Source organism: Arachis hypogaea, chromosome 15 (genome assembly GCF_003086295.3).
Source record: "Arachis hypogaea cultivar Tifrunner chromosome 15, arahy.Tifrunner.gnm2.J5K5, whole genome shotgun sequence".
Taxonomy (NCBI): domain Eukaryota; kingdom Viridiplantae; phylum Streptophyta; class Magnoliopsida; order Fabales; family Fabaceae; genus Arachis; species Arachis hypogaea.
The window spans coordinates 154,341,731-154,356,368 of NC_092050.1; the positions used below are offsets into that span (position 1 = coordinate 154,341,731).

General features: G+C 34.7%; 1 protein-coding gene across 2 annotated transcripts; it reads left to right on the forward strand.

Annotated features, from left to right (window-relative positions):
- The first annotated feature begins 198 nt into the window (after positions 1-198).
- Positions 199-3,906, forward strand: LOC112751535 (protein GRAVITROPIC IN THE LIGHT 1). Of its 2 annotated transcripts, none has more exons than XM_025800697.3 (2): positions 199-2,311; positions 3,316-3,906. In XM_025800697.3, the coding sequence occupies exon 1, from the start codon at positions 451-453 to the stop codon at positions 2,002-2,004; it is 1,554 nt and encodes a 517-aa protein (XP_025656482.1). In that variant the 5' UTR covers positions 199-450; the 3' UTR covers positions 2,005-2,311; positions 3,316-3,906. The 2 variants fall into 2 exon arrangements, with proteins under 2 accessions (XP_025656482.1, XP_025656483.1); XM_025800698.3 differs by having other exon boundaries at positions 201-2,311; positions 3,404-3,906.
- Positions 3,907-14,638: the final 10,732 nt, after the last annotated feature.

Here is a 14,638-nt window from a genome sequence, read left to right on the forward strand (position 1 = left end):
ATAGCTAATAGAAATTATAATAGTGATTAATCTTTCTCATTTCTTGAGTGCTTTGAGCATTTTACCGTTAAGAAGCAGCCTAGAAAAAAGTGGGAAACCAGAAAAGAACAAAACAAAACTGCCTCACTAAAAGTAATTTTTTTTCCTTTAATCAAATCAAAGTCTTCAAAAAGCAAAAAGCATAGAAGCTAATGAATAATGAGAGGAAATCATGGATCCAACCCCCACATGGGACATGGCAATGCCATTCCTTCAAAGGCATCCAAAGAATAATAACTAACAGAAGCGTGCCAGCGTCAATAAGCACTCACACTCACTAGTGTCAATTTTATTCAATTCAGTTCAATTTATCGAAACCCCTACCTCACTTCTTCAGTTCTTCTTTTCTTATTCAACTTTCTTTCGAATAAAAAGAAAGAAAGAAACAGGGGAAATCAAACGGAAAAGGAAATGACGGAAATGGACGGCACCTCCAACAAACCGCCGCAAATTTCCGAGATGTTCCAGAAATTCGCACTCGCCTTCAAGACTAAAACCTTCGAATTCTTCTCCGACGAAAACGGCACCGTTCCTGATGACTCCGACGGTTTCTCCCTCCTCGATTCCGCCGAAGAAATCATCCCTGACCAGAAAGTCGTTGTCATCAAACCCGACCCAAACCCTTCGGATGAGTTCTCTCCGGAACCGGAAACCCCTCCGCCTCAATCTCCTCAGAAATCCCCGCCTACGCCTCCCTCGCCGCCGCCGCCTCCCCCGCCGTCAATCCCTCTTGTGCAGATCGCTACTCCTGTTGAAGTTTCCCCTCCCAAAACGACGCCGTTAACTGCGGCACAGATCAGAGAAACGACGCAGAACTTGATTTCATCGATCTTCGCTACGGTTTCTGCTTTCGAAGCTTCGTACTTCCAATTGCAGAGCGCACATGTTCCTTTCGTGGAGGAGAGCGTGAAGAGCACGGACAGAGTCTTGGTTTCTCACCTCCACAGGCTCTCCGAGTTGAAGCGGTTCTACCGAGACTGGCGCCGCGAGCCGGAATCCGTGTCGGAGTTCCCAATCGGATCCTGCCTCGAAGCTCAAGTGGAAGAGAATCAGAGCAAGCTTCGGATTCTTCGAACCCTCTCGAACCGGTTGCAGTTGGAGCTTGAACAGAAGCACGATGAGGTCTCCGCTCGAAGGAGGGAGCTTGATGGAGTTCACAAGGGTAACATTAGGTTGTCTAAGAAGCTTTTGAATCCTTGCTGTGATGTGTTGTTAACTGTTAGAGTTTTTGATTCATTGTTGCACGATGCTTCAAGGGCGACACATAAGTTCACCAAGATTTTGATAGGGTTGATGAGGAAGGCACAATGGGATTTGGGATTGGTGGCGAATGCAGTCCATCCTGATGTTAAGTATGCTAAGAAAGGTCACAATCAGTATGCGTTATTGTCCTATGTTTGTTTGGGAATGTTTCAATGTTTTGATTCGTTATGTTTTGGAGTTGGTTTGAAAGAAGGAGAAGAAGATCAAGATGCTTCTAATGGTTTAGATTTGGAAAAGGAGGACGGTTCGATGAAGCAATTGCTTGAGCATGTGTCTAGCAATCCAATGGATTTGCTGGGAATTCATCCTGGTTGCAGCTTTTCAAGATTTTGTGAGCACAAGTACGAGAGGCTTATCCATCCATCGATGGAGTCATCCATCTTCGTTGATCTAGATCAGAATGAAGCAGTTTTGAGGTCATGGAGGTCATTGAGTATATTCTATGAGGCGTTTGTTGGAATGGCAAGCTCCATATGGACATTGCATAAGCTGGCTCATGCTTTTGATCCCGCAGTTGAGATTTTTCAAGTCGAAAGGGGCGTGGAGTTCTCCATGATATACATGGAAGACATTACAAAGCGATTAGCTTGGCCAAACAAAGGGAGGGCAAAGGTTGGGTTCACAGTGGTTCCTGGTTTTAAAATTGGGAAGATAGTTATTCAATCACAGGTCTATTTAAGTAACTTAAGATGTACAGAGTAGTTTTCCCAGGGTATGCTTTTGTTCAATGCATGTGTGGGCACTGCATTCGGATGAAACTGTTTTCTGCATGTGCTAACCGGTTATTGATTCCGATATACTATGCTTGGCTTGTTAGTCAGTTGAAGTTATCAGTTTTTCGGATTTTCCTGGAGCAACTACTATTGAGAAAGATGGGGTAATTCCCACGTACTCATATATGCTTGAGGATAACGGATTCTTGCTACTATGCTGAGGTGGGAGTGGTTGTGATGGCATCAATTTACTTCCTATTTTGTGCCAACACTGAGGTTTGCTGGTTAATTTGCTGGTAATTTCCTCTTTTTGTTATTCTTTTCTGCCTCCCAGTTTTGCTTTATGCTTCTTTAGGTCACTTGTCAAGAAATAACTGTACAGAACAATCCTCCAATTCTGTGTATTCTAACAACAAATACGTCAGTTAATTCATAATTGTGTATGCTCTTCATATCACTTATTATATGTAACAAACAACAGTGGTTTTCTCACTAGCAACTTTTTATTCGATCAAGTATATATTATAATGATATTTTCTTGTTAAATTCCGTAGACCTTAATATTCTTTTGCTATACGGATGGGTTCCACTGAGACTTGTATGACTTCTACAAAATTTTAACACAATCTAGATCATTGATTTGGCAGAAAATCAACGTCTTACGATCTAAGACTTAAATGCTCACATACTTCTTATCACTGCTCCATTAACATTTCGACTCGCCCTCCTTCATGCTTCTGTTTTGCATTCTGCTCTGTTGTCTGTTCAGCTTCTCCCTCCCTCCTGTGCTTTTTTTTAAACGTTTTTTCTTCCTCCAGCCATGCCCATTTTCCCGTTTTGTATACTTCTCTCCCGTATTCATTAACATCAGTTTGTTTGCGGCCTAGTGCACAAAAGCACAATCAGAGTTTGGTGTAAGTTTTGTTGGGTTTCCTTGGGAAATTAACAATTGGATATTCAGGGCTAACTGTTTGCACGTATTAATTATTGGAGTTATTCTTTTTGGCAATGCTTGCTGAAGGCAGAATGAATATCGTTAGGGACAGTATATAGACAAGAACACTTAAGCTGCTAGGAATAGGATTCTTTTGGCCACACAATGTGTGATGCCGATTGTATCAATATTAATGGTTTTAATTTACACCTGAAAAATGTGCAGCAAATGAGAGAATATTTGTTTGATCCAATATACTTTCATTCTGTCTTAGTTTCTTAGGTAATTTGTAGGTTATAGTTTACATGTATTCTATTGATCTGAAGAGAGGCAATCTCAGTTAATTAGAGGACCTTATTGATACAGACATGCAATGATTTCTATGGTTGAAAGAAGTGCTAGCGAAACCAAAAGGTCAAAAGAATTGCTGTGATTATGGTTATTGCTCTTGCAGCCTGCTTCTGCAACCTGTATTATGCTGTGTATGCACCAAGCAGCGAAGCAGTCTAAGTTAACAAAAATGGGAGAGAAAAAGAAAAACAGGAAAAGATGCAATAGCGGACAAAGACAAAGAAAGAGGCACCACTGAACAGAGCAGAAAAACACAAAACAGACTGGTGATGGGGTGAGTTGAACTACTAGCTAGTGGAGTGGTGATGACTGATGACAGTGAAATAAGTGATATTATTTTGATGACAAAAGATTCCAAGTTTAAGAAATAATGGGAATTAATACCTACGGCAAGGTCTTTGTGGGTTAGGCTTTTTTTTTTTTTTAACCTTTTGGGAAATTTTCTTATTAAGATGTTTTTGCTCATGTAAAAGAGCAAAAGATTCTAAGGCAGTTTTTGTAGTGCTGGGACATGTGGTTGGAAAGGAATTCCAGGATTTTTTTTAAAGGTACCTTTTCAACTTTGTGATAGGAATGATTTATTTGTTTATTTATTTTTCTGGCTTCTTTTTGGTGCTCAGCAAAAAAAGTTTAGATAGTCTGTTCGTTGAAATTTCTTTAGCTGATAGTCACAGATTAGCATGTGTTTTTTAGTAGCTAAGCTTTTTATGTTTTCCTTACACCTTTGTGTATTCGTAGTCTCGGAGATGACTTATCCTCTTTCGTAATTTTTTCTCTTCTATAGTTGTATGTTAATGAAATTTCTTTTTCTACAAAGAAGAAAACCAGTGGGCATTACTAGATTGAATAATGCTACATATCGAAGTCTTTTTGTTAATGAAATTAGTATAACATAATAAAAATTAGTTATGACTAGTATTATTATAAGTCTTATTATTTAACTTTAATTGGACTTGGTTTATAAATGGACTTGGTTTATAAAAAGGCTAGCTAATTAGTACCCAATATTTAAAAGATGATTGTCATCATTCATGAGAACAAATGGGGGGGCTAATAACATGAGTAACGGTGATGGAACACTGAGACCGACAGTAATTTACCTTGTCTTGAACATAGCCGCATGGATGCAATTGAACCAACTCTGAGGTCGAATGTCGAATCCTACTTAGTCATTTTTATAATCTAAAAGGTGCAAGTGTTAGAAAGAGCAATGTCCACAAACCAAAAGGCTAGCTCTATATGATACCTCCACATGATTCCATTCTATTTGTACTATAATACTTAAATATAATCTAGAAAAACAAAAATAAAGATAATAATATGAAATCAAATAAATAAATTTGAATTGAATATTTTGATATTTTCATAATTTTATTTAAGTTAAATTTATATATTTTTAATTATATAATTATTAAATTTTAAACTAATTTATAAATTTTATACCGTATATATTCATCTTATTTTCATGCAATGCGGGTCTAAATTAATGATAGATAACGGATGTGTAACTTGAGTCATTGCATTTTTTTAATTTAGATAGTAGTTATCAGCTTAGCTGCTCATTGTTGTAGAGCTAGTTACCATTGTTAATTAATAAGAAGAAAATGTTCAGCCATTACTTTTTTCTTTTTTTAACTGCCCGTTCTCTCTTTCTCTCTTCACCTAAAGACAAAAGTTCATCTTCTCTCCCAATTTCTTTCTTCTTTGATTCTCAGACTCATTGGATAGAGTTTGATGAGAGTGAGAACAGAGAAGGTTTACAGTAATTCACTACTAACTTTTCTCTTCTTCTCTGTGGTTCACACTCTTGATCAAGTTCTATCACATCTCAGTTTAACTTTTGTCGTCTGCACACACAATAAGGTTGTCCCTCGTTGCAAAATTATAATAGCATTTTTGAATATTGGATATATCTCTTTTATAAAATATTCAGTGAATTATTTCTAAAATTTTCTTTTGGTTATGTTTGGTTTGACGTTTCACTGTGTTTGTAGGCAAAGCATGCTGGTTCGTTGGTTCCACCATCCGAAGGAGCCATCAAACTCAACGTGGATGGAAGTTCAAGAGGAAATCCAGGAAGAGCGGGATGCGACGGCTTGCTCAGAGATCAAGATGGCAACTGTATTGTCGGATTTGTGAGCTATATTGGCTTTGCTGGCAGTGTCGAAGCGGAACTAATAGCTATTCGGCATGATTTGTGGTTGGCATGGTAATCTGGTTACAGAAAGGTGGAATGCGAAAGTGATTGCACAGTGGCTCTAGAGATTATTCATGACTAATGAGAATAAGAAAAAGGCAGAGAATAGAGAATAGTTGAATGAATGAAAATGTATATTGTATTCTCATTGTTGATCATTGATTACAAAAAAATGTATATATACAGAAAGAAAAAATGCACAGCTCACCAAATTTATATGATAACTATCAAATCTAAAAAAAGAATTTTATCCTAACAGAAAAGGTGAGTCATACATCATAAAATAAAAGAAGAAAAGCAACAGCAACAAAAAATAGAAAAAACATAAGAAAAAAAATGTTAAATTTGGGTCTAAATTTTTTTTGTGTTGTTATTAACGTTCTTGAGTGGGACGTTACTATCTATCATATTATGAGAGAAGGAAATTCTTGTACTGATTTTTTTTGGCAAAGATCGATTTTTCTTCAAATTCTACGTTTTCTCTTATTGCTCTCCATCTCCATTTTTCACGGGTTCCCATTCTCCGTGGGGACACTCCATTTTCTATCTATCTGATAGTTCTAACTAATTATTAATTTTCATATGAATAGAGGTATAAATATCCATTCTATACAAAAACAACAAGATTTTATACAAAAAATCTAAACGACAAGATAGTGACTTCTTTCGAAATGACGTAGTGAGGGGACGCAATGGCGAGCCAGAAGACAGAGAAGTGGACAAAGTAGGAGACGCGACAATAGAGAGGAGAATGGACACAACGACAGAGTTACGGAAAGGAACGCCGCAAATAGAGAACACAACACGGTGAGGATCATGACACGGTGAGGTGTGGTGATGCGGTGAGAAGGGAGAGTGGCGAGAGGGTGGCTGCAGAGAAGTTGGATGGAGTACGAACAACTTTAGGGATTTCTAAATTGAAGAAGGGTTATGCAACAGAGGATTAGGAGTTTCGGGTTTATATATATATATTTGTGTGTGAAATGACTAAAAAACATATATAAGAAATAAACTATTATGGACAATTCAGTAAATTTATGAATTTTGGGGATTAGCGGGGATGGGACGGGAATCCCCGCTCGGGTTCCTGCGCCTGCCTCGAGGAAATTTTGTCCCCCATTCCCATCTCCACGAAAAAAAATTTCCACAGTCGAATCCCTATTTGGGACAGTCCCGCAGGAGAGTTATGCCATCCCTACCCAAAGGGTTTGGTTTATGGGGTTTCTTAAGGAAGCATAATCTGTGTAGGCCGTATAGTCTAATAATATATATTGATATCGAAAAATTAATAGTAAAATATAATTATAATTGTTAACGAAAATTTTAGTAAAATCACAATTTAATAATTAAAAAATTATTGAAAAATATTTTAGAAAAAATTAATTTAATTATTAAATTTTTTAAAAATATTTTAATAAAAATATAATTTAGTCAATAAAAAATAATTTATTAAAGGATATTTTGATAAGTAAAATTTAATAATAAAAAATAAAATTTTTGTTAAAAGATATTTTTGTAAAAAAGAATTTTTGTTTTTTAAAAAATAGATAAAGTTAATATTAGTTAACACAAAAATTTAAAATAAATTAAAGAGGAAGTTTTTAAAAGTTATAAAGAATGAGAATATATATTTTATAAATAGAAAGAGAAGAGAGTATTATTTTAACATCTTTTAAAAAAAGGAATGAAATTTTCTCTTAGTGAAATAACGTACTATTCACTTATTCAGATGTATCATGTTCAACTTCAATGAAATTACAAAATTTCTGATAAAAATATTAAATTTTATATTAACTATTGATAATTGTTAAATTATGTTTGTACACGCCAATATGATATTTATTGATATATTGATCAAATCATATACATAAATGCATAGATCATATATTAATTTTTAACAAGATGCCTAGATCCTCCAATTCAGAGTTGACAAAGTTCCTAGTATTATATTATTTTGAAGAAGCAGAAGGAAAAACCTTGCTGCTGCTATATGGATCGGAAGTCATTACTAAATGCTGGCTCAATTTCTGGAAATTTCAGCGCAGTAAGGAAAATTTGAACTTGAAACAAATGTTGATGTTGTGTATGTGCTTCTCAGGAATATGCATTGTGCAACAAAAAAAAAAGATGTGGAAGAAGGGTCATCTATAAAAAAGTTGACTAGGAAAATGAGGGTCAGAAAAAGGCCTTAGTTATAGTTGGGTTGTGAATCGTGATTTGTGAATTGTGTTCTGAGTGTGAAATTTTCTGAATGGTGATATGGACAAGTGCATAACAAGATTCTATAGTTCTTTTTTCAACAGGTTTCTTTCTTAGAAATACAACCAAAAGAAGCAACACAACATTTGGTATTACAAACCCTGCTTACAATATTGGCATGATAACCATTATTCACAGTAATCATAGTGGATATAACTAATGCTATTTCTACACTAAAATCAATCACTAATATATTTGTGTATAAATACATGTGTGGTTTAATTTATTTTTATGTGTATTTATATTCCAATATGTATTTTATACTGTTGCTTGACTTTGGTGCACACATAGCATAGCCAAGTTGATATTTATCTAAGACACGATTATAAATGAACTAGTATTTTTACCCGTAATAATATTATAGGAATATAATTTTTTTAAAATTACGGTCTACTTTGTTCTGACAGTATAGATTATGCATGTCACAAAAGATTTATAAAATTAAACTATTTTTACAACAAAAGTCGTAGGTTGACAAAAGTTTCTGACTAAGAAGACCAAGGTATCTGTAGATTAAAAATCAAATAATAAGATTTTTAGTTAATATTTTTATATGAAAAAGCCTAATTTTTTATTAATAATTAATTTTAATATTCATTATATACAATTTAACGTATATAATTTTATATTTAATTAGGTGTTAAGTCTTTTGCACAAATAGAAATAATTAATTTTTATACTTGCTATTTAAAAATAATATTTTTTCTCTATATGTATATAAAAATATAATTAGATATTAGTATAAAAAAATTAGACTAATAGTTATAAAATTAACTCAAAATTAATTTTTTTTAAAACAATTGAATCTTGATTCTAAATTTTAATTATAACATTAGTATTCTCTCCAAATTATATGTAATAAATATTTGAAAGAATAAAAATAAAAATATAGATTAGAAAGATAAGCGGTGAAAATTTAAAACTAAATAAAAAACTAAAAAACTATGTATATAATAATAATATTTTTTATTTGAATTATATTATTTTGTTAATTTTGTTTTCTGTAGAACAGAAAGATAGAAAAAATAGAAAATGAGAGAAAAGAGAGAGAAAGATAAAGATGAAGAATGAGAGTGAGAGTGAGAATTTGTTAATTTTGGAAGAAAAAATTTTATTTTAATTGTAAAAAGATATCGGATGACATATTTTGATTTGTCAAATTACTAATATAAAATATAAATTATATATAGAGAAAAAATAGTAGAGAGAAATAGAAAAATGGAGAAAGATAGATGAGAGATTTTAGGAAGGGAGTTTATTAATTAAAAAATATTTTTTCTCAATTTTAATAAGAGAGTGTCATGTGACACATTTGATTATTAAATTAGATAATAATATATAATATGATATATAATATAGCTAGGTATATTTCAATTTCAATTTTAATATTTTAAGTTTAATTTTAATGCAATTAAAGAATGTCATGTTGCATATTTTGATTGTCAAATTAGTAATTAGTTATTGATATTGATAATGATATATATAAAATAAATAGAGTGGTTGAAGGAATGAGAGAAATAGAGAAAGAAAGAGGGAGGAGCGGAGAACTCTTTAATTTTGAAGGGAAAGATTTGATTTCAATTGCAATGAGGGAGTGATATATGGCACATTTTGGTTGTAAAATTAGTAAGGATGAGGGAAGAATGCTTTTGTTAAGTTAAGAAATTAACTAACATAATTGATGATGACAAACATTAGATTATTGGGCTAATTACCCGATTAGTTTTAATTGAATTTGGTTAAGTGTTGCAGGCCAAAAAGAAAGAAAGAAGCAGCCCAATAGGATAGAGATCAAACCAGAAACACAATCGGGCTATAACTCACTTAAAGCCCAAATTGATTGAGCAAGGAATTTAAAATGGGTTGAATGGTAAGTGAATATAATCCAAGCCCAAGTCATCCCTCTCAAGTTGAATTCTCCAAGGAGTAAAGCAAAATGAATCAGACGGGTCAAGCAAATCAAACCCGATCCAAGCCTGATTACTTCTCTCATTCAAACCCTTCTAATTTGCTTTCATCAAAAGTAACGTACACTTTTTCCTAATCAGTCAGAACTCAGAAAGAGAAAGAGAAAGTTTAGTCCCTAAGTTGTTCACCAAAGAAGAAAGAAAGAGAAGGTTAAGCAAAAGGTTGAAGTCTAATCACCCACATCAAACTGTATCAAGAAGTCAGAAGCTAAAAGGTGATTTCATTTCCTTTTACATGCATCATATCTTCTTCTCTTCATGTTCAACGTTCTGCCAATCCATTATGGGTTACATGGGAAAGATGATCTCTATTCTTCACTGCTGTGCATCTACGGTCATAATTGTGTCTTGGAGACCAAGTTATTTTTCAATGGCCAATATCTGGGTTTACCATTGAAGATATCTGTTTCTGGTGTCCTGTGACTTTCGGTCAACAAGAGAAGGTCAGAACCAAAATTCCTATTTTGAGGATTAATGGGAAAAAGTGAGATGGTGAGTTGGTGAAGCACAAAGCTCGAGAGTTGACCTAGGAGATAGCAACTCAGCAACATACAAGGAGATACAAAAGAAGTTGGTTCACCATTCAGAAGCCAAGGAGAGATAACCAGTGTATTGAGGTTTTGTTCTGTGAAGAGCTCTCTGAAGAAGTTCATCAACTTGGACAGTGCTTCCTAGTCAAAGGGGCATTCCACCAGAATGAAGAACTGAATCAGAGGCTAGCAAATCTGGTTTATCACATAGCAAAAAGGCTGTTGAAGCATCAATCTCCTTCATGTTAATAGATTGTAATTTTCTTTTTAATGTTTATCTTTCTGTAATTTCTTGAGGTAAAAGGCTGAATGAGAGAGTTATTGAAAAAGTCTAAGAGTGAAAAAGGTAGAGAGATACACATGAGTGAAAAGCCTAGAGTTATTTCAGATTTCTTTAGGTTGATTCTGTGTCTTGTATCTTGTACCAGTGAGGTACTCCTTTCTTAGTTGGGTGAGCACTAAGAGTGAATAGTTAGGTATTAGCATAACCAAGTCAAGTTAGGTTAGAACTTGAGAGTGAAAGGATTGTGTTAATCCTATGGAATTGGTGTATGTAATACTTTAACTATAGTGGAAATTCTACCACTGTTGTGATAGAGACTGGACGTAGGTTTCATTACACAAGGCAACCGATCCAGGATACATGATGGTGTCAGCTTCTCTCTTTCCTGCTATGTTCTGTTTTCTGATATTCATGAGACAAAATAAAATTGTCTCATAAATTTTCCGTTGCTGAGTTCAAACAGATTCAGATTGCAAGTTTATTTTAAAAGGGTTATTTCATTAAAGTAAAAGAAGGCCATAGATTCAACCCCCTTTCTCTAAGCCTTCTACAACTTTCAATTGGTATCCAGAGCCTTGGTCTCAAGAATCAAGCTTCACCACTTGGAGCAAAGTTCCAATGACGAACAACTTGGGCACAACCACGGTTGCCTACACTCTAACTGAAGGCCAGTCAAGCAATAGGCCTCCCTTCTTCAACGGGAAGAACTATGCCTACTGAAAAGAGAGGATGAGGATCTTCATCCAATCCATTGACTACAACATATAGAAGATTGTTGTGAGCGGTCCCAAGATTCCAACAAAAATAAGTGCTAATGGGGTGGTGACTCCAAAAGAAGAAGCTGAATGGAATGAGGACGATAAGAAGAAGATGGAGCTGAATGCTAAAGCCATCAACCTTCTTCACTGTGCTATTAGATTTAAAGAGTATCGAAAGGTGTCTAGATGCAAGACAGCCAAAGAAATATGGGAAAAACTCCAGGTTACACACGAAGGTACTAAACAAGTCAAAGAAACGAGGATTGATATGCTGCGAAAAGAGTACGAGATGTTTAATATGAAGGATAGAGAAAGCATTGATGAAGTGTTTGGGAGATTCTCAATCATAATCAATAACCTTGATGCTATGGGTACAAACTACTCAGAACAAACCCTAGTGAGAAAACTCCTTAAAAGCCTCACAAAGGAATAGAAAACCACTGCCACTGTCCTAGCCGAGAGCAATAACCTAAGCCCTATAACCTATGATGAGCTGAGAGGAAAACTCCTTGCCTATGAAACCACACACACAAACCCGGACTCAAAGAAAAAGGGAATAGTCCTCTCAAGTCAAAAATAGAATCAAAAGAGAGTGAGTCTAGTGATGGTATTTCAGATGATGAGCTTATGTTTTTTGTTAGGAGATTTAGAAGGATGATGAAAAACAAGGGCAAGTACAAGGGTTCAATCTCAAAGGAACACAAGATAGACTTGATCAAGGTGACTTGTCATCATTGTAAGGAGGCTAGACATTTCAAGCTAAACTGTCCGAAGCTCAAGAAGGAGGACAAAGGAAAGAAAGAAAAGAAGAGAGTGCTCATGGCAGTTTGGGAGAATCTTGAGAATGACTTCAATGAAGAAGAAGATTTTGAAGGTGAAGATAAAATCTGCTTCATGGCTGGTAATAATCATCTTGATAAGATTTGCCTAGCATCCAAGAACAAAAGGGATATGTGGTACTTGGATAGCGGATGTTCAAGGCACATGACTGGAAGGTCAACTTTCTTCATCAAACTAAACAAGTATGATGGAGGTTTTGTGACCTTTGGAGATGATAGTAAAGGTAAAATAGTAGCTGTTGGAAAAGTAGGTAATAATCACTCCACCTTCATTGATGATGTCTTTTTGGTAAATGGCTTGAGGCACAACCTTTTGAGTATAAGTCAACTTTGTGATCTAGGATATTTAGTGACTTTCAAAAGATTTGCATGCTGTGTGGTTAATGAAAATACAAATGAAGTACTGTTTGTTGCTAAGCGTTGCAATAATGTGTATGGACTTACCCTTGATGAACTAAAGGATCAAAATGTAGCTTGTTTTCATTCTAAAGAATCTGAAAAGTGGCTATGACACAAGAGAATGGGTCATGCAAGTATGTTTCAAATAAACAAACTTGTAAAGAAAGGTTTAGTAAGAGGTCTTCCTTTGATAAGGTTTGACAAAGACATCACTTGTGATGCTTGCCAAATGGGAAAACAAACAAAAAGCTCATTTAAATCAAAGGAAGACATCTCTACTAAAAGGCCAATTGAATTGCTACACATTGATTTATTTGGTCCAACAAGAACTCAAAGCCTAGGTGGTAAACATTATGGTTTAGTGATTGTGGATGGCTATTTTAGATTTGGTTGGGTTTTATTTCTTGCACACAAAAATGAAGCCTTTTCGGCCAATCTTTTGCAAGAAAATTCAAAATGAAAAGGATTTAAAGATCTCTTCTATAAGAAGTGATCATGGAATCGAATTTGAAAACCATTTATTTGAATCCTTTTATGAGGAATTTGGAATATCTCACAACTTCTCTTGTCCAAGGACACCACAACAAAATTGTGTTGTGGAAAGAAGAAATAGAAGCATTCAAAAAATGACAAGATCTGTGCTTTGTGAGAGCAATGTTCCAAAATTCCTTTGGGCTGAAGCGGTTAACACAGCTTGCCACATTTTGAATAGAACAATTATAAGAAAATTTTTGAAGAAAACTCCTTATGAACTTTGGAAAGGTTACCCACCAAACTTGGACTACTTGCATATTTTTGGATGTAAATGCTTTGTTCTTAATAACAAAGATAATTTGAAAAAATTTGATCCAAAGGCATATGAGTGCTTATTTGTAGGATATTTCACAACTAGTAAATCATATAGAGTTTATCATCAAGATGTTAGGATAATTGAGGAGTCTATACATGTTACATTCTGTGATACTAACATGGTACAAAGTGTTTTGAAATATTGTGATACAGGGAATCAAGCTCAAAAGGACGATGAGACTGCACAAAATCATGAAATTGAAAATTCTGGACAAGCTGAACCAGAAACCGCTATGGCTGAAAATTTAAGAGACATTTCCGTTTTGTCTCATGAATCTGAAGGAGATCCTGAAACCAGCATTTTTCAGAATCTCTTGGTAACTGAATCTGCCTCCAAGTCCATCAGACCTCGTGAATGGAGATTCTTGAAGAATTATCCTGAGGAATTTGTCATTGGGGACGTCTCTCATGGGGTTAAAACTCGATCTTCAACTAGAAAGGCAAATGAAGGAACCAACATTGCCCTTCTCTCTCAAATGGAGTCTCAAAATATCAAGGAAGCCCTTGATGACCCTTCTTGGGTAAAGGCAATGGAAGATGAGCTTCATGAGTTTGAGAAGAATCAAGTGTGGACATTGGTTCCAAGGCCGAATGGAAAGAAAGTGACCGACGCCAAGTGAATTTTTTGGAACAAGCTAGGAGAGGATGGTAGCATCGCAAGAAACAAGCAAGGCTAGTGGCACAAGGATATGACTAAGAAGAAGGAATAAACTTTGATAAATCCTTTGCCCCTGTTGCCCGAATGGAAGCCATAAGACTTCTCTTAGCTTATGCTGCGTTTTGTGGTTTTAAATTATATCAAATGGACGTGAAATGTGCATTCTTAAATGGTGTGATAGATAGGGAAGTGTATGTGGAGCAGCCACTAGGTTTTGAAAATAAATAATTTTTCAACCATGTTTTCAAATTATCAAAAGCTCTCTATGGTTTGAGACAAGCTCCTAGAGTTTGGTATGAGAGACTTAGCACTTTTCTTTTAAAAAATGGTTTTCAAAGAAGCACCACAGATACTACTCTCTTTATCAAAAATTCTAATGATTCTTTCATTCTAGTCCAAATATATGTTGATGACATTATTTTTAGATCAGCCAATGAATCCTTTTGTACTGAATTTGAAAAACTCATGACAAGTGAATTTGACATGAGTATGATGGGTGAACTTAATTTTTTCCTTGGGCTACAAATTAAACAAACTGAAAATGGTATTTTCATTCATCAAGAGAAGTATGCCAATGAACTAGTTAAGAAATTTGGTAT